Source organism: Martes martes (assembly GCF_963455335.1).
Source record: "Martes martes genome assembly, chromosome: 4".
NCBI lineage: Eukaryota > Metazoa > Chordata > Mammalia > Carnivora > Mustelidae > Martes > Martes martes.
Window position 1 is genome coordinate 176,430,751 of NC_137891.1, and position 23,796 is coordinate 176,454,546.

The following is a 23,796-nucleotide window of genomic DNA, read 5'->3' on the forward strand; positions in this document are numbered from 1 at the left end:
TCCTAGTTCCACCACTTAGTTTTGTAATGTTAGCCAGATTACTGAATTTTCCAGAGCCTTAATTTCCACATTAAAAAAAAAAACGAGGAAAACAAAACCTACCATGTAGAGTTATTCTACCATTAAATAAGAGTAAATACCTAAAATTTGCATGAGCTCGGAGCACAGCGAACATTCGATATACACTTTCCGTTACTAATATTGCAGTCGTTAGTGCAGAAGGCTCAGAACATGACTGGAAGATTCTGGGAAGGCTTCACAGCAGAGATGACATTTGGTCTGAGTTCCCAGATTGGTATTCACATAATGAAAAGAGAGAGAAGGATATTCCAGGCAGAGGGACAGCATGTGCAAGAAGGCGGCAGGTAGAGATGAGAAACGGGATGAAGGGAGAGGATTGTCATTTCATGTGATAGATTAGGGAGTTATTTTTTTACAAATAGAAGAATATGTAGCAGTTGATTACTACTAAGGATTATAGAGTGACCTTATAATTTGTCATCTGAATTGGGGGCAGTTTTACAGTGCATGCGGATGCTGTGAGTCATTTTGCTGGGACAACAGGCATAAACTGGTACTGTTCAGATAAACAGGATGCATGGTTCCCCTACTTGTAAAAGAGGGAACGGTCAGAGGTTGACTCTTCCAGCTTAGATACACCTGCATTTATAGTAAAATATAACATAGAATATACATGATTATATTTGAAGAGGGGAATAATAAGTTTCATTTTGGCAAGCATTCAAGATAAGAGGGAGTGAATTTAGGGAAACTGTAGTAGGTATATGTGAGGAGAAGGGAGAGGATAAACAGGGTTTGCTGCTACTGTTTTTGCCCTAAAGAGTAGATTGAATTTGAAATTGTCCTCCTTCTTCAGTTTTAAAATGATCTATGGAATAACACCTGAAGATTTTATGTCTCAAATATATAAAAAATACATGCATGTATGTACTCATGCCCATTCAGGTGATCACAGTGCACTGAGAGAGGTGCATGTGTAGACCTCATCGAGTACTAGAACACTTGCTGCAGCTCTCCACTCTGTCACTTAGATATATGACCTTAGTGCAGAACATTAAGTCCTTTGAAGCCATACTTTTTCATCAGTAAAATGAGAGATTGTAGTAAGTAAACTTAGTTCCCTTTTAGCTTTTAAATATTAAAGTGGGAAAGAAGGGGGATGTGTTTGTTACTTTCCCTCATCATCATAATCTCTCAGCTGTGTCTCTGTTGTTGATAGCAATAAGGCACAAGGAACATTTATGTATTAAGAAATGTGCTAGATGCCTGGAAGTTTTTATGGAACCCCTTAGGATAAAAATAAATATATGATGCTATATAGGCAAGGCTTCCAGAATTGTCTACTTCTGAAGGCTGGGGTGGTGAATCAAAAATGACTCAATTTTTTAAATGAACTACTTTATATATCTTTCTTCCTCTCCCTACTACCTTTGTTCTTTTTTCTGTTTTAAAAATTACTCTTTTAAAAAAATTACTCTTACAGTGAAGTACTATTACAATGTGTGAGAGAGTCCTATGCCATGGAGTATAGGAGCGCAGAGAAAGTCAGAATTTATGGATTGCTAGAATATCTTAGGAAAGATATAGCCTCCCCTTTGGCATTTAGAAAAATTGCCAAATCAGCAAATCATTCAGTCTTTTGAAGAGCTTCTTATTAACTTGATAACTGGAAACCTTAAATTCTGACCATTTGTTATAGTTTTAGCAGTAGTAGTTAAGTTAGGTTCTGAAGCTTAGACAATGATACAAGCAATTGTACAGTAAGTAGGTAAGTTTGTACATAAAGAATTTAAAGAAGATATCCATGTAATGCAAACAAACCCAGTTTTAACGTTTATTTTTAATTTTTATTTTTTGTTTTTAAAGATTTATGAGCGGGAGAGTGAAAGTATGTGCATGCACAAGACGGGGGAGAGGGAAAGAGAATCCCAAGCAGACCCCTGCGCTGAGCACAGAGCCCCACACTGAGCTCAATCTCAGGACCCTGAGACCATGACCTGAGTTGAAATCAAGAGTTAGATGCTTAACTGACTGAGCTACCCAGGGACCTTCCATCTTAACTTTTTAAAATGTCACCTTTCAAATTAGTCATAGCACTAATGAGTTAATATACTTGTCTATCTTGAAGCACATAGGTATGTTTTTGTTTTAGTGTTGTCTTCAGTAAAGATAGTGGTCATGGAATTAAATCACATCATTTTCATCTTTAATAAAATAATTTCTCATTAGTAATCTCTTTTGTTTAAAAATAGTGCTTTTTGGGGTGCCTGGCCGGCTCATTCCGTAGGGCACGAGATCTTGGGGGTTGTCAGTTTGAGCCCCATGTTGGGCATAAAAATTAAAAAAAAGAAAGAAATAGTACTTTTCAATAGTTTAGAAAGTGTTGTAAACTTTAATCAGGTATCTAATTGGGAGGCTGATTCTCTTAAAAGTTTTAAATGAGATGTCGCAATGAGCAAAGACCCTTAATGGTTATAGGGTTAATCTGTTCTGTTGTTGAAAATGAATTTGTAAATGGACAATCGGGGTCCAACTTAGAGTCATAAAGCAGAGTTGTTGATTTCATCAGGTCTGTATCCAATCAGGGTTTTGTAAAAATGTCCTGAATTTTTAATGAAACCAAGATTATCCAGCTTGAATGCCTATGGGAATCTCCTAAAGCCAGAAAACAAAATTTGACGTAAGGCCGTTTTTGAGATACCTTATCTTTTTAGAAACTGGTGGAGCAAATGTGTTTTAAATTGTTTTGGCATCCCAATAAAGATCCACTTACAGAACATTAATAATAGTAAATTTTATTTTATGTTCAGTGATTCTTCATCTTTACTTTGAACGATGTTTTTTCATAGTTCTTCAAATTTTGTGAAATCTTTTGCTGTTATAGTGATGTGATTTTACCTTAGATACTCTAAATCTGAATCCTAATTATAAAGAAAGTGTAACTTAACTTCAGTTTTTACACATGTAGCACGATTCTTGTCCCTTGCCACCTACTCCCAGTCAGACATTGAACAGTGGTGTTGCAGCTTACAGTCTTCCAGTAACTATGATGTCTTTAGTTCCAGGGGTCAAAAGTGTTACAGGAGATCACAAGAAACCATCAGGTTTCATCTTTTATCTGTTATTAAAAATGTATTTTTGAAATTAAAATGAACAGTGTGTACAAATACCACATTTTCTTTATTCATTTATTTATTGATGGACACTTAGGTTGTTTCTATGTCTTGGCTATTTTAAGTAATGCAGTGAGCATGGGGTGCATATATCTTTTTGAGTTTGTGTTTCTGTTTTCTTTGGCTAAACACCCAAAAATGGAATTGCTGGATCATATAGTAGTTCTATTTTTAACCTTTTTTTTTTTTTTAAAGGAATCTTCAAACTTTTCCCCATGGCGCCCATACCATTTACGTTCCCACCAACAATTCACAAGGGTTCCCTTTTCTCTACATCCTTACCAACACTTGTTAGTTATTTCTTGTCTTTTTGATAATAGCCATTCTGACATGTATAAGATGATATCCCTTTGTGGTTTTGATTTGCATTCCTCTGATGATTAGTTATGTTGGACACCTTTTCATGTACCTATTGGCTATCTTTATGTCCTCTTTGGAAAATGTTCAGATCTTCTACCCATTTTTAAAATTGGATTGTTTTTTGGCTATTGAATTTTAATGAGTTTTTGACATATTCTGTGTCTGTTCTTTATATAGTAGCCATAGTGAGTCATTATAAAACATAAATCTGATCACATCCCTTCCCTACTAAAAACTATTCAATGTCTCTCTGCTGGTGACTAAACTATACAGAAGTCCATACTTCTGGAATTTTGGAGGTCTTTATGAGTCATATATTATCTGGTTTCTGGCTATTTCTCTAATCCCTTCTCCTGTCCTTCGCTTTCTCCTCCATGACAGTGATTGCTACTGGCCTCCCTGCCCTTGATTCACAAGCTTTGTTCTACCTTTTCACTTTTGATCTTGCTATTCCTTATATTTGAAATGGTCTCCTACATCCCAAGTATGTCATTTTCCCCCTTTCAGGTGTCTCTTCTAATATCATGTTTTCAGGAAAACCATTCCAGATTCCTTTAAAGTAGCACCTTCACACCCCTTTCACTCTTTGGTCTTTACTTTTCTTTAATTTTATTGATAGCATTAAGTTTTGTCTTGACATATTTTATGCTTATTTTCTAGCTTATTGTTTGTCTCTACCACTAAAATGTTAGCTCTCTAAACATAAGGAGTACTTTGTCTTTTTGAGCCCTATACTCCCAGCACCTAATTTAAGGCATAATTGTTGATAAGATAGTCAGTTTGTGTGAAACTTTTCCATAGAAGAGATAAGATTCTTGTTTCAGAGCCACCAGGAACATTGGATAACGGGGTAAAACACTTGTCCAGTCCTGAGAAGGGTTCCACCATTGGAAATAGTAATTTGATGTTATTTAAGATGTTTTGAATAGAATTGGTAGTTTCTTAGGAAAAGTGTAGAAAGAATGAAAGAACTGATCATGTGGTTGATGCCTTTTCTATTCGTACATCTTATGATCTATTTGGTTCTAGCATTAGAATTCAGTGCATTGTTACTGTTACGTTATTGCTGTGATCATTACTTATTGTGCATTAGTCCTTGTATTAAATAAGAGGTATTCATGATATCACTCCGTAGATTGCTTACATAATGAGTACTCTTTTGCGCTTCAGGTTGCATATCCAACTTCTGCTTGTACTCTATGGTCAGGTATCTCACAAGCATTTCACACTCAAAACTCGAGTTTGTGGTTTTCCTCTCCCCTGCTTCTTGACTGCCAGAACCTGGTATCTCTCTCTAGTGTTCCCTATCTCAGTGACCGGCGCACATCTCATAAACTAGAAAGCTAATGTATTTCTTTTTATCCCGTCTCTCCTTAGTGATACTTCCGTACCATAACTAATCAGTTACCAAAATCTTGTCAGTTTAACTCCCGTGTTTAAGTAAATTTATTCACACGCACCCTTTATTTACATCATAATTATTTCTCTTGGACCACTGCAGTAAACTTCTGTGTTATGTCCTTATAACATTCTTCTTTCCCTCCAGTTCATTCTCCATGCAGCAGTCAGAAGGATCTTTCAAAAACATAAGTCTTATTATATCACATTTCTGCTTAAAATCTTTTCCTGGGCCATTTTTGAAGGAATAAGGACCAAGATGCTTATTGTGGCCTGTACTTCTCAAGTTCCCCAGCTCTTCCTGTGTTCCTCCCCCACTCCTAAAAGCGGGTTGATTATTTAATACACTTCCCTTCAGAGCCTTCATATGTGCTATTCCTTCTGCCTGACCTGCTTCCTCCTACTTCCTCTCATATACCACCCATATGACTGCATTCATGTTGACTCTTTGAAGTTCAGCCTAAATTTTGCTTTCTCAAAAAATCCTCACCCACATACAAATTCAGAACCTCAGAATATATGTTATCTCTGTACCCTTAATACTCCAGTGTAGAATTATGGCCTTGGTAATTAAATCATTAATTTTGTGGTTTATTTCTTTTAATTTGATGCAAAAATAATTTTTATTGAGTTATAATTAATACAGCATATTACACTAGTTTCAGGTATAAAACGTAATGATTCAGCCCTTGTATATACTGCAAAATGATCATTGCAGTAAGTCTGCTTAACATCTGTCACCATATGTAGTTACAGAATCTTTTTGTGTGTGTGTGATGAGACCCTTTAGGATTTACTCTTGTCAGCTTTCACATATGCAGTACAGTATTATTAACTGTAGTCACTATGCTCTTTATTACATCTGTATAACTTACTTATTTCATTAACTAGAAGTTTGGACTTTTTGATTCCCTGTACCCATTTTGCCTACCACTCACCCTCTTGCCTCTGGCAACCACTGGTCTATTCTCTGTTCATGTGAGCTTGGTTTTGTTTTGTTTTAGATTCCAAATATAAGTGAGCTCATATGGTATTTATCTTTTGATGTCTGATTTACTTTTCTTAGCATAACACCTTCTAGGTCCATCCGTGTTATCACAAATGGCAAGATTTCATTCTTTTCTATGGGTGAATATTCCATAATTGTGTGTTTATGTGCTTTATTCTTTCATATGTTTCTGTTGATAAAAGTGCTGTGAAGCAAAGATTTTTGTCTTATTTTAATCAGCAGTGGGTTCTTAATGTTTTGTGCATGGTAGACACCAGAAGGAAACAAACAAAGAAGACTTCCTCCCACTTAAGAAAGAAGCAGGTTTTGGTCCTTTTTTCTGGCATCATTTATTATTATTTTACTTCTTAATCTTTATAATGTTTCTCAGGGCAGGGTGGAGGAGAGCTATACTTGTTTATTCCCAGGATTTGTAGATGTTCAAAAACACATGAGGTATTAGAATGATTATTTTAAAGTCATGGGATAGGAACCATTCAAATACAGTATCTTGTGATGGTAATGAATTATATCAGCATCCTGTGATATTTGCATTACTACTTAGAGTCTCTGGTTTTTCTTGGTGAATTATAATAGTAGTCAGCAAATATTTTGTACAGAAGAGCAGATAGTAAATATTTTCAACTTTTCAGGCATAGTCTGTTTCACCAACACTCAGCTCTGCTATTGTAGAATAGAAGTGGCTATAAAAAATACGTGAATGAATGGCCATGGCTGTTCCAGCAAAACTTTATTTGTGGATACTTAAATTTAAGTTCCATATAATTTTTAAGTGTCAAGAACTTTTATTCTTTTAATTTTTTTTTGGTAATTATTTAAAATGCAAAAAACATTTTATGGGTGATACAGAAACAGGTATGTGGTCCTTGGGCCATAGTTTGCTGACATTCTGTCTATAACTACTTCTGTGTAATTAATAATTGTATACAAGTTTAAAATAGGTAGTAAAGGGAGATAGCCCCTTTCTGGATAGGAATAGTGTGGGCTATATAAAGAGATGGGAATTTTTAATTGTATAAAAATTATTTAAGGACAAATTCCAGATTTTGTTGCCTGTTTTACCTATTGGTAAGCACTATTTTAAAAAAGTAATTTCTCCAGTATTTTTGCCATAGTCTACCATTATCTCTTGAGGCCAGTACTTCAGATTTAATATGTAAATCTTCAACAGACTAAATTTTATTTTTTTTCAACAGAGGAGATTTTTAAAAGAATTTTTAATGGAAATTAATTTCTTTGATACTATCGGATATCTAATATCTTGCCATATTGTAAGATTCCTTGTAAGTGTAGTTGAAAAATGAGAGAAGTTTTTTTTCTTCTGCCAATTAGAGCCTTAATTTTGAAACATGTGGAGGTAATGGAATTTAGCATTGACCTAAATTATGAATTGTAATAGTGTGTACTTGTCACATCAACCCTAACCTTTTAACTCTGACTTTCTGAGTATCTTTATTGAATTACTTGATATTTTTATACTAACTGCTCTTCCAGAATGATTTTTATAAATTTTCATTCCCACCAATAGTGAATATGAATAAAGGGGAGAGATTCTGAAAGTCCTTAAATATATTCTGAGCAGAGTAGATCTTAGATAGTAAATACTACCTCAGTTCTCCAGCTACCCAAAAGCTGTATTTCCATATATGGATTTGAATGTGTATAGCATTGGATATGATGTCTTCAGTCACAATATTCCAAGTTTGTTTCCTGGTTTTTCTGATTTATCAATTAGATAAAATAATCCATGATTAATTATACCTTGGAATGATAAGGAACTCCTTTGTTACAGGCTTTTTGTAGTTATTTCACTAGGTGAAAAGAGATGAAATTAGAGCTTAAGCTGAAATTTAAGATTATCCTACATTAAAATTAATCTAAAACAAGGTGAGAGTATTGAATTATATTGATGTGAATATTATGTTTTCATTTTCTTGATCCTTTCAGAGGCTTAGAGATTGTTAAACCTAAATGGACTTTAGGATCTTTAGGAGGATCTTTATTTAGTTCCTTTTCATTTTACAGCTGAGGAAACTGAAAGGTCCTTTCCTAGCAGGTTGTGGTTGTTTAACTATGTTGTGGATGTTTGGGTTTGGAACTGGGATTTAAGCAGCATGTTATCTCAGTCCTTTCTTGTAAATGTTTGTATGCAAAATCTTCCTAGGACTTTGTTAATTTAAAAATGTCTGTGCAGTTGTCTCTTGAATATGATTGCAGATATTTTAATCTGACCTTGAGAAACTCTCTGTTTAACATAGATGTGTAGGTATCATTTGCCTTTTACTGTCTTAAACATCTCACCTTATGTATACCTGTCATTTTGGTGACCTAGTTTTAGCAGTTACCCATTTTGGGGTTTAGTTTCCCAGGCAACTGGAGTAGTTAATATTTTTTCCCTTTTAGGTAAATAATACCATTTATATGTCTTTATTTCCTTTTTAATAAATGCTAAGTAACTTAGGGCCTTTCCTTTGTTCTAGAGTTATTTTTAGCCTGTCCATATTTTCATTTATAGCTATGAAGAGGTCCTAATTTTTGAATTTTAATAACAACATTTTTCCCACTGGAACTAAGGATTCAGAGCAATCAAGGCAGTGCTATTCATTTATTTGGCTATGATTCAAAGTAAAAACACTAACTCTTCAATTTTTATATATAGGAATATAATTTTAGTAGTCTTTATTTAGAAATAATTTGGAATATCAGCACTCTCATTGTCTGATGAATAGGTGAATTTTCCCTCTTCCTGTCTATTATTCTCTACAGTCCAGATATAATCAAATGTAAATTACATGCTGTACATTCTGGATAGTAGTTACTAAAATGACATATGATAAAAGGTATGCATCTAAACTGGTTTATTTTATATTCCTATTCTCTATGAGACTTACTGATTTGAAAATATTTTTTATTAAGACTCACTTTTTTAAGTGTCCCTACTCACCCCAAATTCATTCACACTTTAATTCCCCCTTGTGTCTAAAACACACACACACACACACACACACCCATCAGAATTGTCCAGGGACTGCTCTGATAGCACTGATAGAATTCAATGTAGATTATAGTTAATGAAAAAATGACCTTAGATCTCTGAGGAGAGACACAGCTTTGTTTTTTGGTTTTTTTTTTTTGGCTTTTGTGTAACCCTCAAATCCAGAACAAATACCTGCATGGAAGGTGATGTAGAATGAGTGTTCTTGTCCGTTCTTGTGTAATTCTTTTTCCCTCCCAAGTTGAACAATGGCTGCATTTTTTTCAACCCACTGTGCTAGGATTTCGTGGCCATTTTTGATTCCAATAAAGTGGCTGAGTGAAAATGAAGAGTTTCCTCTTAGCTCTGAAAAACAGATATTTTACTCAGATTTCTGACTCTGAATAGATACCATCCTTGTCCCAGAATCTAAAGACATTTTAAGGGAAAAATGCCTTTTGATACTTTACAAGTTGCATTTCACATTTGTGATTATATAGACAAATGACGAGGAACGCTTTTCAATATTGCTTTCTTGAATCAGTGACTGGTTTTAAAACTCATCGTATTTTGTTTTTCCAGCTTTTGTCAGATGAACTTCTTTGCTAGGTAGTTTGTTGGTGAAGTTGACCAGATCCCTTTGGTCTTTGACTTGGAAGAGATTAAATTCCATACCAGATCTGATGTCTGCTGTTAGGTAGAAAGTCTGTTTGTCCTTAGAAGGAATCCTGGAGAATGCATTTATACTAATGATTTTTGTGCTATCTTCTCTTGCTGTGGTTAATAGTAATCATCTCTTTTCCTTCCCCTTTTCTGCTGCCTCTTTCCTTTTCTTGCCGTCTTCCGTACTTTTTGAATTAAATTGGCCTATATATTTTTTCCTTGCTTTCCTTTTTTTTTTTTCTTTAATTTTGTGATCTCCCGCACCACTCTGTGTTTCCCACTTGCTTGGGTTCCATGTTGCTAGTTTTTACGTTCGCACGCTCATTATCACCCTTTTTTGTACTTCAAATCCCAGCAGCTGTCCAGCCAGGTCCCTGAGCACAGCCCTGTGGTTTATGGGACTGTGGAGAGCGCTCATCTTGCTGCCAGCACCCCTGTCACTGCAGCTAGCGACCAGAAGCAAGGTTTGTGTATAACTTTTTTCTTCCCTTTTTTTAAAAAAATTGATTATATTGCCCTCAGCATTTAAGAGCAAGAGTGAAATATCTGAAGGTTATTTAGATACCCACTTGTAAACAAAGCTTTGAAATAGAAAATCAAAGCATTCTACCTCCAGGAAAGTAAAATAGGGTTGATTAGTAAAAATGTGTTCCTATATTTTAGTAATGCCTCACTGTTGATATATATTTGTAGGTTAAAAATTTAGTTGCCTGGAACTGGTTTTATTTTGTTTTTTAGTGGGGAAGGGGAACAAGGTTGAGGAAATAAAGTATACGTTGCTTTACAATAATAACGTTTCATTTTTACATTTAACATGTTCCTGTGTATCTTGCTATTTTTAAAAATGTGAAATATGTCTTCTTACAAATTTGGCTTCTGTAGCTTCAGTTCTAAAGTACTGAGTTTATTCTGGCTTCATCATGCACTAGTGTTTGGTCTTGATGAGTCATTATGCTGTGTATCTTAATCATACTGAGGTCTCTATTCTATTTACCTTGAACGTGAAGTATAAAATGTTTGTTGAAATAAATACACAAAATAAATACACAAATTGCCTTTTGGATTATAATAGAAAACTGTCAGGGAAAGTTCATGTCAGAAAATGGCATATCACAGTCTTTCTTTTTTAAGTAGTCGGATGTAGGTTGACCTTAACCAAAATTGGGGGAAATTGGAAAAACAAGGGGGAAAACATGTGACTTGGAACATGCTTCTATAATGTTTCTGACTTCATTGTAAGAATGAATAGAAAGTATATGTGATTTCTAATTTTTCGATTTATTCATTCCTCCAGACTTCTTTATAGGTGGATGTTAATAAATGTAATTTGTAAAAATTATTCTTTAAAAAGTACTTGGGAGTTGGCACATAGCCTTAGCATGTTATTTAATATTATTTTTTATATGTTTTCACACTTAGAAACTTAAGTTTGATTTCAGTGTTTTCTAGAGCCCTTTAGTATTGAGGAACCTAATTAACTTGAACAGAGATACATTGTATATTTTGTTTTGTAGGATTGTTCCAAACAAAAAAATAGGTAATAAACCCTAACTTGGCATGCTTCTAAAAGTTGATCTGTCAGATACTTCTTTCAGCAGGGTTCAGACATTAAAGACTTATGCATGCTTGAGGTTAGTTTTTTTTAATATGAAAGCCATTCACCTTTCAGGAGTGCACTTGGTAGATATCGTAGAAGATGCTGTTTCCAGTGGGAAAGCCTTTTTGAGTCAAAAATCAGAATGTTTTCAGAGTAGAGAAGAATTTTCAGGGTATTCTCTTAAAAACTTTATTATTTAGTTTGCACAGTTATAATCTTTTTGCTAGTTAGAGCTATGCTAAGCACATTGAATACTTACCACCCGAAGAGGCCTCACGATGGATCTCTTCTATGCAAACTTCAGCTGGGCCACAATATAAAGAATTCATAAGATGTCTTAATAGTGATAGCTCTGCCCTGCTACAATTTTTAGATTATGAAAAACCTTCATTTTTGTCATATTTAGGCCTTGATTTCCTTAAGGAAGAATGCAGAACTCTTGGTTTTTTTCTTGTTTTTTTAAGCTTAGTCGAAATTTGAATAATAAACATTCCAGATTGATGTTCAATATAGGTATGGGTGCATTGAAAATGTTTTAGGTTACCTTGATGGAAAGGAAAATTTGAATTTTAAGTATATTTTGTAGTGGTTATAAATTACTCTGGGGGACTACTGCCCTTTCCTTCTTAGTACTAATTATTTTTTAGAAAATTCAGTTAATTCTAACTGTAACCATGGTTTGCCAACGTATAGAATAGTTTTCAGTGTAATTTTTAAACCAAATATCTGTAATTCAAGTAACATTAGAAAAGGCTTAGCAATTTTCAGAAAAATTTCTTTACAGTTGAGAAATTCATAAATTTTCTTTTTAACCCTTTAGTCCTTTTAAAATTAAAGATACAAAAATATACTGTTTTCAAAGATTGCTAGATTACCTTCAGAAACAATAGCCTCTGCATTCTATAGTCAGATTGGTTTTTCTCTCAGTCGAAATGTCATTGCTGTGGGTTTGCATTGGGTAACAGAATCACATGTTAGCCTCAAAATCTCCTACCAGCTTGCTTCACTGAAATACTTCTTTTTCCATACACCTTTGTTTTTTTCCCCCTTGAACTGGAAAAATATGGGATTTGGAATCCTTTTCAAGTTCCAACACTAACTGTTATATGACCCTGGACCTATGACTTAATCTATAAAACACTCAGTTTCCCCATCTGTAAAACATGAACATAATAGTTTCTACCCCAGCAGTCTTTGTAAAAATTAAAGGACACTGTGTATGTTTGGTGTTTGGCCCAGTTCCTACTACATAAGAAGTGCTTAATAAACGTTAGCTACCGTTATTAAACTTGTGGCTTTCTCAGAGTTTGTGATATGAACAGCTGAAATGGTTACATGAACACCAAATTGCCAGAGAAATATGACATTTCCAGTTGCTTGCTACTTTATAAAGAGAGAGACACAGGGAAGACCTTCACCTTGGTTTATAGAGAGAAAGCCATTGAATGTTGAATGAATTAAAATTATCAGTTGGCATTGATGATGTCTAGACACAGCTTGATTGTTTGCCATTGTTTGAGTAGGTACATTCAGCCCAGTGTGTAGGATATGGTATGGACAGTGAAAGACTTAGTCGTAGCCTTAGTGCTTTCTGAAAGCACTTAGTGTAGAGTAGATACTCAGTGAATGATATTCTGTTGTAATTCAACGATTTATAGCGGTGCTGTTCAATTGGAGCTCCCCTGGAATTTAGGACAGGACTATTCTCTGTCAAGTGAGAATGTCCCTCAAGTTGGAGGATGCTTACTGTTCCTGGTCTCTGCCCATTAAATGATGGTATCACCTTCTCAGTTACATGAGACTCCTGGCAACCAAAAGGTACCCATCTAGGCAGCTGGTTCCACTGCCATCTGAGAATAAAGGGAGCAGTTTGTTCCTTATAAATATGGCATTCATTGTATAAACTGTGGATAAGTAGAAAGAGAAAATATCTCTTGCCTCATTATCTAGAGCCATTGTCAATAAGCTTAATTTCAGACTTTCCCATGTGCATATGTTAGTAGCATACATTTTTTTAAGTTACCAAGTTAGGTTTATGTTCTCATACAGTTTTGTGCCCTGCTTTTTGAGAAAACATATCGTTTATCATAAACAACTTTCCATATCACTACTCTTCTAAGAGCCTATTTTAAATGATTTTGTATTATACCATTATATGGCCCACACTGTTGTTTCTTTAATAAATCTTTCATGTTCGACGTTTAGTCTATTTCTCTCTCATTTTGTTGCTTATACACTATTAATATAAATAACCTTAAATCTTCCAGACCTCTATTTTTGCTCCCTCTTGCATGATTTAAGAATTTAAAAAATTATTAAAGATGAAATTCCTACAATTTCTTGAAGATGGCCAAATGATAGAAATATTTGTAATGCAGTATATTAGATTTCAAACTATCATGACTTTGCAATCCTTTTTTTATTAATTATTTTTATTAACATATAATGTATTATTTGCCCCAGGAGTATAGGTCTGTGAATTGTCAGGCTTACACACTTCACAGCACTCACCATAACACACACCCTCCCCAATGTCCATAACACAACTACCCTCTCCACACCCCTTCTCCCCCCAGCAACCCTCAATCTGTTTTGTAAGATTAAGAGTCTCTTACGGTTTGTCTCCCTCCCGATCCCATCTTGTTTCATTTTTTCCTTCCATACCCTTCAAACCCCCCCACTCTGTCTCTCAAATTCCTCATATCAGGGAGAGCATATGATAATTGTCTTTCTCTGATTGACTTATTTCATGCAAGGCATACTCTTTTTTTTTTTTTTTTTTTGCAAAGCATACTCAATAATAAAACTTTTCAGATAAAATCAGTGTTCTTTGTTTAGATTTACTGTGTATACTTTTCAGTTTTCTGTATTAAAACTTGAATGAATTAAAGGAGTTTTATTTCAGAATGAGGACCTCTTAAAAGAGTTTTTTTTTTTTCTTCATGTTAGATTTTTCTCAAGATTATATAGAAATTTCAGTTTAGGTCTGCTTTTGTTTGTTTTGGTTTTAGAAATTTTATTTTTCAAAATTAATAGTAGAATTGACAAACTTACTAGATTGAGAATCACTTTTTACTATCTACTGCTTTTATTTTATTTTATTTTACTGTTACTTCTTTTACTATTTACTGCTTCATTCAGTGTTTAAAAGGGGTGTTACTCTGATGTGCTTTCACAGTGCTTTCATATAATCTGGGTGACCCTTGTAGCAGTTTTCCAACTCCAGTGAGTTGGAAATTATTTTTGTGAGCGATATTTTAATAAATGTGTACTTATATTCCTTACATGTATGTAATACATATAATAGATAGATTGCTTCGAAATATTTTTGTCTTTTGCCTTGACAACTTAGTCTGAGGGATTTGACAGTGAGAGCCTAATGATCCTATTTCTCCTATACAGTGAACAGGTAGAGTTCAATTTAAGAAGCACTGGTTACTACACCCATAAATTAAAATGAATTTTAAGGCCAGCAAAAGTGGTTAATGAATGATGAATGATAAATGATATTAAAGGATGAATTATCCTTTAACAACTTAATGGTAATATTTACCATTTGTTTTTCTGATTAACAGAGCACATTTTCTATGACAAACTTAACTACAATAATTTATTGTAAAGACTTGTTTTCACTGATGCATAAAGATTCTGGCAGAGAAAGTAAAGTCCCTTTCAGTTTAAACTTGACTTTTAGTAGTGCTTAAAATTTTTGTTGTTTGTTGAACATATTCATGAATATCTGTTTTTCCAGTGGAGCCTCATTATCATGCTACAGAAGGATCAGGCTGGAAACCAGTCTAAATGTCCTGTGGCTTCATCGACCCTGGAATGAATCACATATCAGTTTACCTAGAATTTTAGAATATGGAAATTTTCATGAATTACAGTTTCTTACATATTTCTGGTATACCTTTATTGTAATCAGTTTCTCTCTTCTTCTTCTCTTCTTTTTCATCTATACACAGATACACATTTTATATATTCTCAAGTATTTCAGATGTATATATTATGTTTCTTAATTGGACTTGTTTATCTGAATATTAACTTCAGTTTCTCCCTGAAAAATTTTTTTTACAAGATATATTTTCATTTTTATATTTTCACATTATTTCTGGTTATATACATGCTGCCTCTTTTGAAAAATGGAAGTTAACTTAATTTGTAAATGAATTTTTATATTCAGGGACTTGATTTCACAGATAATAAATTGTACTGATAATAAATGTCACCATGATAGCTTCTCTTAAAACAGTTTTTTATACAAGTAATACACATTTTTTACAAAAATTCTCCTCAATGCAGAAATATATAAAATAAAAATACCAGTCTACAATAATTTAATCTGTTCTTATTTGTTCTTGATCTGTTCTGCCACTGTAGTGTATCCCTGGTAGAAAAAAATTCTATAGGGAGCAAAATAAAGCCCCATTCCCATTTCTGGATGGTTTAGCTTCAATTTTGATGAACTTTTCTGTTGTATTCTTGAGTTAATTATTTGTTTAATTGTTGATTCCTTCTTTTTCTCCAAAATAAACTTTAAATTTATTGGTGGCCAAGTAACACTAGGTATAACTAGAAAATATGACACTGTTTTTAGAGTGGCAGAGTAAGTCTAATAATTTGGTGTGTCTTGTGTTGACCATGATTTTGGGTAAGAGATTAAAAGAACGAGCCCGAAATAATACAGTATAATCTCTGATATAAGATTATTCTTAAACTCTTTTGTTTTTTCTTCCCCAGAAGAGAAGCCAAAACCCGATCCAGTGTTAAAGTCTCCTTCCCCAGTCCTTAGGCTAGTCTTTAGTGGCGAGAAGAAAGAACAAGCAGGCCAGACATCAGAGACAACTGCAGTAGAATCCATGCCAGAGCTTCCTCTGCCTCCATCACCTACCACTGTTTCTCCACTTGCTCGAAGTACAATTGCTTCCCCCACCTCTGCTGCTCTTAGTAGCCAGCCAATATTTGCCACTGCTGTAGATGACAGGTGTGAACTTTCTTCCTCAAAAGAAGACACAATTCCTGTACCCAGCCCTGTATCTTGCACAGAGACATCAGATCCATCACCAACAGATGTAATTGATGATGATATATGCAAGAAATCTTGTAATGTAGCACCTAATGATATTCCACTGATTGCTAGTACTAATCTAATTAATGAAATGAATGGAGTTAGTGAACCATTACCAGCCACAGAGAGCATTGTGGAAATAGTAAAACAGGAGGTGTTGCCATTGACTCTTGAATTGGAGATTCTGGAAAATGCCCCAGAAGAAAGGAAAGTGGAGTGTGTCCCGGCTCCCATTACCCCTTCCACAGTTCCTTCCTTTTCTCCATCTCCTCCAACTCCTCCAGCTCCTCCTCCTCCCACACCAGCCATTGTTCCTGCTGCTGCCTCTAATGTTAGTACTGCTGGTGTTCCCACCGCAGTCCAGAGGGTCTTAGAAGAGGACGAGAGCATAAGAACTTGCCTTAGTGAAGATGCAAAAGAGATTCAGAACAAAATAGAGGTAGAAGCAGACGGGCAAACAGAAGAGATTATGGATGCTCAGAGCCTAAGTTCAAGAAAGAGCCCTGGCCCAGGTAAGCTACTGTGCCATTAATTATTGTATGCTTGCTGAACATGAAAAAGAAGCAGTGTTTGAGTTATTTTTTAATTGGCTACTTTCCTTGACTTCCAGAAACATCAAATGAATGCTGACATTCGTAGTCTGATTTCTTCAATGGTGTGTTTATGTTTTAGTGCAGCCTGCAAAAGAGTTACTCCATTGTCTAAAAATGCAAATGAAATTTCAAATATACAAAATGCCTCCAAGGTATATGTCACTGTACATGTGTTTTTTGTTTTTATTTTAATTTTTTTGCCTTGTTCATATGAATCAGTTCCTCATTGGTTAATTTAGTAGCTTTGGGGCTGGAAACCAATTAAAACAAGCATACTCCATAGTCCTTAATCCTATCTTCTCAAAATTTTAGAACCCCATCAATCCTAAACATAAAGGAATTCATCACTTAGTTAATTTGGGATTTAGAAAAATAGCAGTGACAACGTTGAAGTTTATAACTAGTTCTGAAAAATGAAAGTGCCCTCTCTGATTCAAAGAGAAATTTAATGCTCTTCATTTTTTCCTTTAGAGGTTTCATTTTTTCCTGTAATACGAATTTTATCATTAATATTTTCAAAGTATTATATTCTTCCCAGTTCAAAATTACTTAATTATTTAATGTAGCATCACCTAGGATCTTAGGAACTTAGGAATTATTGGACTTTTGTCATTTTTTTAAGAGATTTTATTTGAGAGAGAACACTAGAGAGTGTGTGTGAGATAGGGGGAGCTGGGGGGAGGGGCAGAGGGAGAGGGAGAAGCGGACTCCCTGCTGAGCAGGGAGCCTGACATGGGGCTCCATTCCAGGACCCTGGGATCATGACCTGAGCTAAAGGCAGACACTTAACCAACTGAGCCACTCAGGTGCTGTCCCTTTTTTTTAAGAGAGACAAAAAGGTGGGAGGGAGAGGGGAGTGCAGGTGACTGGGGGTGTGTGGGGGAAGGACAGAGGGAGAGGGAGAGAATCTTAAGGAGCCTCCACGCCCAGCACAGAGCCCAGCCTAGGGACTTGATCTCCCCACCCTGAGATCATGACCTGAGCAGAAATCAAGAGTCAGATGCTTAACCAACTGAGCCACCTAGATGCCCCTGAATTTTTATAATTTTAATAAAAAATTATCTGAGGCTTATCAACTTGAGTCATTAGTCCACATTAAAAGCCACATGGCTTTTAATAAGTCAGCTAGCCCATCTGGTGCAGTAGTGTCCCATGCAGTAAACTTTACCCTCTGTATACCTCCCAGGTGGAATTATATAATTAGAAAATTGTATGCTCCCCCAGCAGTTGTCCCAGAAATGCACTGGGTGGGGAGGTTTTAGTCATCAACATCCTTGGTGCTAATTGTCTTTTTTGAGCTGTCTAATCGATAGGGAAACTTAGGAAATCAAAAACCTGATCCCTAGTTTTAAGATACAGCTTTCCCACACAGCTCTCAGTTCTTGAGGCATTTTCCTCCTGAATTTCTTAGGGAGGTTGTCTGGTTCCTTGGAACAAAAGAACATCTAGTTCAACATAGTGCAACATTGCACGGTGGTAGAGAAAGGCAGTAATTTATCATAAAGTTTGTAAATCACCTGTTTTCTCAAGAGATTGTCCTCCAACAGATCAGAATTCACAGTGTCATCACTATTTCAGGAACCTTCTTTTCTTGGTGGGGTGATGACCTGGGGCTTTACGAAAAAAACAGTTTGGATGTGGCTACAGGTGAAGGCCCCCCAAGGAGCACTCCTGTGTTGGAGAAGAGTAGTTTGACCCTTCATTGTCTCCTTTCACATACTTACCTGTGAGTTGTCATCCAATAGCTAGTGATGTGGTAGTTCCAAAATTAGGAGAAGCTATTGAAGACAAACGTTTAAAAAAAAACAAAAAACAAGGGACAGAAAGAAAAACAAAATAATCAGAGGGAATACAAGTCAGAGATACAAACCATACCTGAATCCTGAAATAAGTAAAGAACAAGCCCACACCAAACTCCTACTTCCACTCATTCCTGACATTGTGTTTTTAAGTAGTGTGTCAGTTAGGTGGCCTGATGTTTGCAAGTCTGTGCCCTGGGATAGATGGACAGACAGATTTTATGGCAAGTAATTTTCATATCATGGTTCCTTTTTTTTTTTTTTTTGAAATGCCAGTCCTCTGGGAATTAGTAATATATGCCTCTAGCAGCTTAGTGAGAGAATGTAGATATTTCAGCAGCAACCAGAAGATAGCTAGAAAAGAATGAAATGTCTTTTTTGCATGATTTAGGGGTGAGGGTAGAGATTGGTGATGTTGGGAAGTAAAGTGTCCTGACACTTTTCTAGGTTTATGATTTTTTTTAACCTATAAATGTATTATGTGTACTAAAAGAACTACAAGTTCTGTGATACCCTTGATTTTTTATACTCTTCAGAATTCAAAGTAAATGGACCTGAAGAACCCATGTAAAGAGCATTTTTTAAATTACAAAGCTACCAAAAACATTCTTGGCTCTCTCATTTCTGTGCAAGTGTTTAAATTATCATTACTCTTGAAGATCTATCCATTTGAAGTTGTTCTGTTCCTAATGACTATAGTCTTATTTGCACTTACTCATTCAGTATCTTGTTTACCTTGAGAGATAATTAAATCATAACAATTTGGTTTGGATATCAGTCTTCTGTTGTTGACTTTTATTTTTATTTATTTATTTTTTAAAAGATTTTATTTATTTATTTGACACACAGCAAGGGAGAGAGGAGAAAGCAAGCACAAGCAGGGGGAATGGCAGGCAGGGGAGAAGCAGGCTTCCCACGGAGTAGGGAACCCGATGTGGGGCTCAATCACAGGACCCAGGATCATGACCTGAGCTGAAGGCAGCCGCTTAACCGACTGAGCCACCCAGGCACCCCTCTTGTTGACTTTAAAAACAAATATTTATTAATTTGAGAAAGAGAGAGCCACGAGAGGGGAGAGGAGCAGAGGGGAAGGAGAGAGACAAGCAGACTCTGCCCTGTGTGCAGAGCCCAGTCAAGCTCCATCCCAGGACCCCAAGACCATGACCCTAGCCAAAGCCAAGTGTCTAACATCCAGCCAGACTGAGCCACCCAGGCACCCCTGTTGGTAACTTTTGAGAATAGGTCTCACTGCATCTGCCTGAGGATAAAGCACTTTAAAGCTCGCTTCAGAACACATTTGCTTTTGACAGGTGTGGTACATAAGACGACTACCTCGTAGTTGGTATAGAGATACTTGTTTAAAGCTGTAACATCAGACATTGGGCATATAGTCCCTTTTCTTAACTTGTGCTGGAAAACATTTTCTTGAAACTATTCTAGATCATATTTCTGACTGGAACAAAATGCAGCAATTCTGGATACTTAGGTGTTGAAGAGCAAGCCCTGTGAAGTGATAATTGTGTTTATGTTCAGAGTGCTCTGAGAAGCCTGGGAGATTGGCCAGACCTTTGATTACTTAGTTCATATGATCACCTCAGTAATGAAATGTGCAGAAATCTATATTAATTGGCTATTTCTTGAAGTCTTAGGGTTTTTATTATGGTTTTTGTGTACTTGTTGGGTAATAAAAGGGTTTCAGAACTTGTGGAAAAACATTCCCGACTCCTCATCCAGCAATTCATTTTTATATAATTTCCTGAATGCGCGTACAATGTAAGGTGCATACCAGGTGATGTGAGCTTTTCACTTTTGAAAATAATAATGAGTTTGGCTTTTTTATTATCTCTGATATAAAAATATTGTTTGACATTCCTTTGGCAGAGGGAGATTTTTAATCTTTCAACTTATTGTGTCTTCTGGCTCTTGCTCATAGTACCTTGTTTCTTTGTGTATTTTAAAAAATTGTTTTATGAATTCCTCTTCAGCAAAACTTTACTGGATGTACATTGTGGGCAAGTCATCCCAAAGTGTGTTTGTGTTTGCTTTACTTACCATGTGTCTTGAGGAAAACATTACCTAGACCTTAATCTGAGTTCAATGTCCTAAATCTCTTTCCATATTCCAAACAACGTGTGAAAGCATTCCCTGTGGATACTGTTTTTCGAATGACTACAGTCCCTTTCCACCTAGGTGAAACCAAGCATCCTTTCTTGTCTTTACTCTGTGTTGGTTCACTGGTTTATTTTGTTCTCTTTTATTGTTTTAACTACCTTTTCACTGAGGCTGTCACTCTGGAATCTCAGGGCCTTTTTTTTTTTTTTTTTTAATTTATTTGACAGACATAGATCCCAAGTAGGCAGAGAGAGAGAGAGAAAGCAGGCTCCCCGCTGAGCAGAGAGCCTGATGTTGGGCTCGATCCCAGGACCCTGGAATCATGACCCGAGCCGAAGGTAGAGGCTTTAACCCACTGAGCCACCCAGGCGCCCCTGGAGTCTCAGGGCTTTTTGTGAGAACCTCAATTCCAAGTCCTCACTTCACTGGGATCCAAGATCTTTCATCTCCACATTGATGTTAAAATGTAAACTCCTGGGTTTTAGAGACTGGCATTGTGTCCCATATCCCCGGTAGTGTAGCGACTACAGTAGTAGCAACAACACACCTTGTTTATGTGGCTTCCAGGAGTTTCCCTTATGTTCTTGGAAGCTCAGCTAAGGTTGAGTGATGGTTTCCAGATTCTGTAGGTTGCAAGAAGAGAGATTTGTTTCTCAAATGGAGGTACATTTGTGTGTATTGTGGGTGTTAATAAAATACTGATCCATATAGCCAGTGACATTGCTGTTCTCTCTTTTGGTTTTGATTCACTTCAGCATAAAAGGAACATGGTTTAACTCAGGAAAATATGTTTTAGTAGTAATCTTTTTTTTTTTTTTTAATTTATTTATTTGACAAACAGAGATCACAAGTAGGCAGAGAGGCAGGCAGAGAGAGAAGGGGGGGAAGCAGGCTCCCCGCTGAGCAGAGAGCTGGATGCGGGGCCCGATCCCAGGACCCTGAGACCATGACCTGAGCCGAAGGCAGAGGCTTTAACCCACTGAGCCACCCAGGTGCCCTAGTAGTAATCTTTGATTTATTTTCACCTGTGAGAATAATTCACAGTGCCTTAAAAGAAATAAAACATAAGTAAGCACAAAAAAACAAAAGCCTTTCAGTTTGGGTAGACTAACCCGAGTCTCATGTGAAAACCATGATCTGATGGTCAGCAGCAAGAATTAGGAATCTAAAATTTATTCTTGCCATGCTCAACTTACACCTTCTAAGAAATATTTGAAACATCCCTGGAATATTTAGTTCCTCTGGCTAAAAACAGATCACCTGTGATTTGATGTCCCACAAGCCAGCCTAATCCCTCCCTTAATCTACATCCTTATAATTTAGTTTCTCATATTCCTTTAGAGAAAATATGTTCTGAAGCCTCATGTGCAGGACTTCTTACATGTTCCTGGTTCCATGTTATCTATCAAAATAGTAGAGCACTTTTTAAAACAAAGGCTTTAGGCTCCCTTTTTCAGAGGCTTGAGTTTGAGTGATCCTTAGGAATAAATAAATTAAAATGATTGACTTTCCTCACCTTATTTATAAAAATGGTCGAAACAGAGCTGCCTAAAAAGTACATTTCTGCCCTGTGATTCCTACTTTCTTACTGCTCTTCACAGTGAAATCTTAAGCATTTTCTGGAAAATATTGGGGTTGGGTCAAGTTCATTTATTTATTTATTTATTTGAGAGAGAACAAATGAGAGCATGAGCAGGGGTTGGGGGTCGGAGGGAGAAGTGGACTCTCCAGTGAGTAGAGTGCCCAATGCAGGGCTCCATCCCGGAACCCCGGGATCATAATCTGAAGCTGAAGGCAGACACTTAACCGACTGAGCCACCCAGGTGCCCCTCAATTTCTTTTATATGCTGCAGAATGAACCCAGACACCAAATGTTGTAACGTACTAACAGACTCAAGTGCTAAGCCTTGTGGCAAACCCCTGTACGATCTCTCATCTGTGTATGATATACACTTTCCTACTATTTATAGTAGTTCATTTCTTTGCAACATGAGTCTCAAAAGTTTCATTCGTTGGATATTAATAAACGTAGTCCTATATATCTCCATGAGTAGACATAGATTCTCTTTGTCCAGCATTCAGCCCACTTTTCCCCAGACTTAACTAATATACTTTCAAAAGAAACCCATTGTGCTTACCTGCTTCCGTACAGAGTAATCCAGACAGCTTGGGGAATGCTGTTCTCTGTTGGGCAAGAGAGCTCTCGACAGGAAAACCTTGTCTTGCTAAAAGTGTTTTCTTCTCCCAGTACTGATCTCCGCCTTGCACACAGTACTCTTGAGAACTGTTTCTAATACTTTCAACAAGAAAATTTTACCTACTAGTGCAAAAAGGGGTCCAAAATACATTTCTTCAATATATTTCTTTTTTCTATTTACTGTTGCTGTATTAGTAGTACTTGCTAATTTTGTTGCAGTCATAATAAAGTTGTGTTACTTTCTTAATTTTTACAGAGCCTTTTCTCAGGCATTAATCTTATGACTTAAGCAGTTATTCCTGGGATAGAATTGTTCCTATTTTGCTGATATAAAAAATAAGCCATGCATTGGTAAATTGGGTTTCTCAGAGGCATAAGAAGAATTACAAATCAAGCCTTCCTTTACCTCACATTTCTTTTACTTTTTCTAACATGCTTTCCATATTGCTGTAAAGTTCTTTGAATGTTTTGGAATTTAGGGGCTGGTGACCCATATTCAGAGAGAAATGTAGAAGCCCACCTGTTTCAACTATACAAATAGTTAATGAGGGCCTCCTATGAGTCTGTCGTTATGGGCACTCAAGGTTTCCAAGAATTGAAGAATCCAAAAGATCTCTGCCCTTGTTAGAAAGGTTTTTTGTTTGTTTGTTTTTTAAGATTTTATTTTTAAGTAATCTCTACATCCAATGTAGGACTAGAACCCACAATCCCAAGATCCAGAGTCATATGCTACACCGATGGAGCCGGCCTGGTGCCCCGTGTGTTAGAATGTTTTAAGTGATATAAAAATAATCAGGGAAAGGAGTGTTGGAGAGGCAGCAGGTTTTATGTT

At 36.0% G+C, this 23,796-nt stretch overlaps 1 protein-coding gene across 21 annotated transcripts in view; it reads left to right on the plus strand.

Moving 5' to 3' along the window:
• EIF4G3 (eukaryotic translation initiation factor 4 gamma 3) overlaps positions 1-23,796 on the plus strand; it is a 343,452-nt gene that overhangs the window by 210,112 nt on the left and 109,544 nt on the right. For 13 of the 21 annotated variants that reach the window (XM_080801932.1, XM_080801934.1, XM_080801936.1 and 10 more), the window contains 2 exons: positions 9,954-10,062; positions 15,936-16,775. In XM_080801932.1, coding sequence (XP_080658058.1) covers positions 9,954-10,062; positions 15,936-16,775 — 949 coding nt within the window. The remainder of the gene's footprint in view (positions 1-9,953; positions 10,063-15,935; positions 16,776-23,796) is intronic. The other 8 variants (XM_080801933.1, XM_080801926.1, XM_080801931.1 and 5 more) reach the window with 1 other exon arrangement.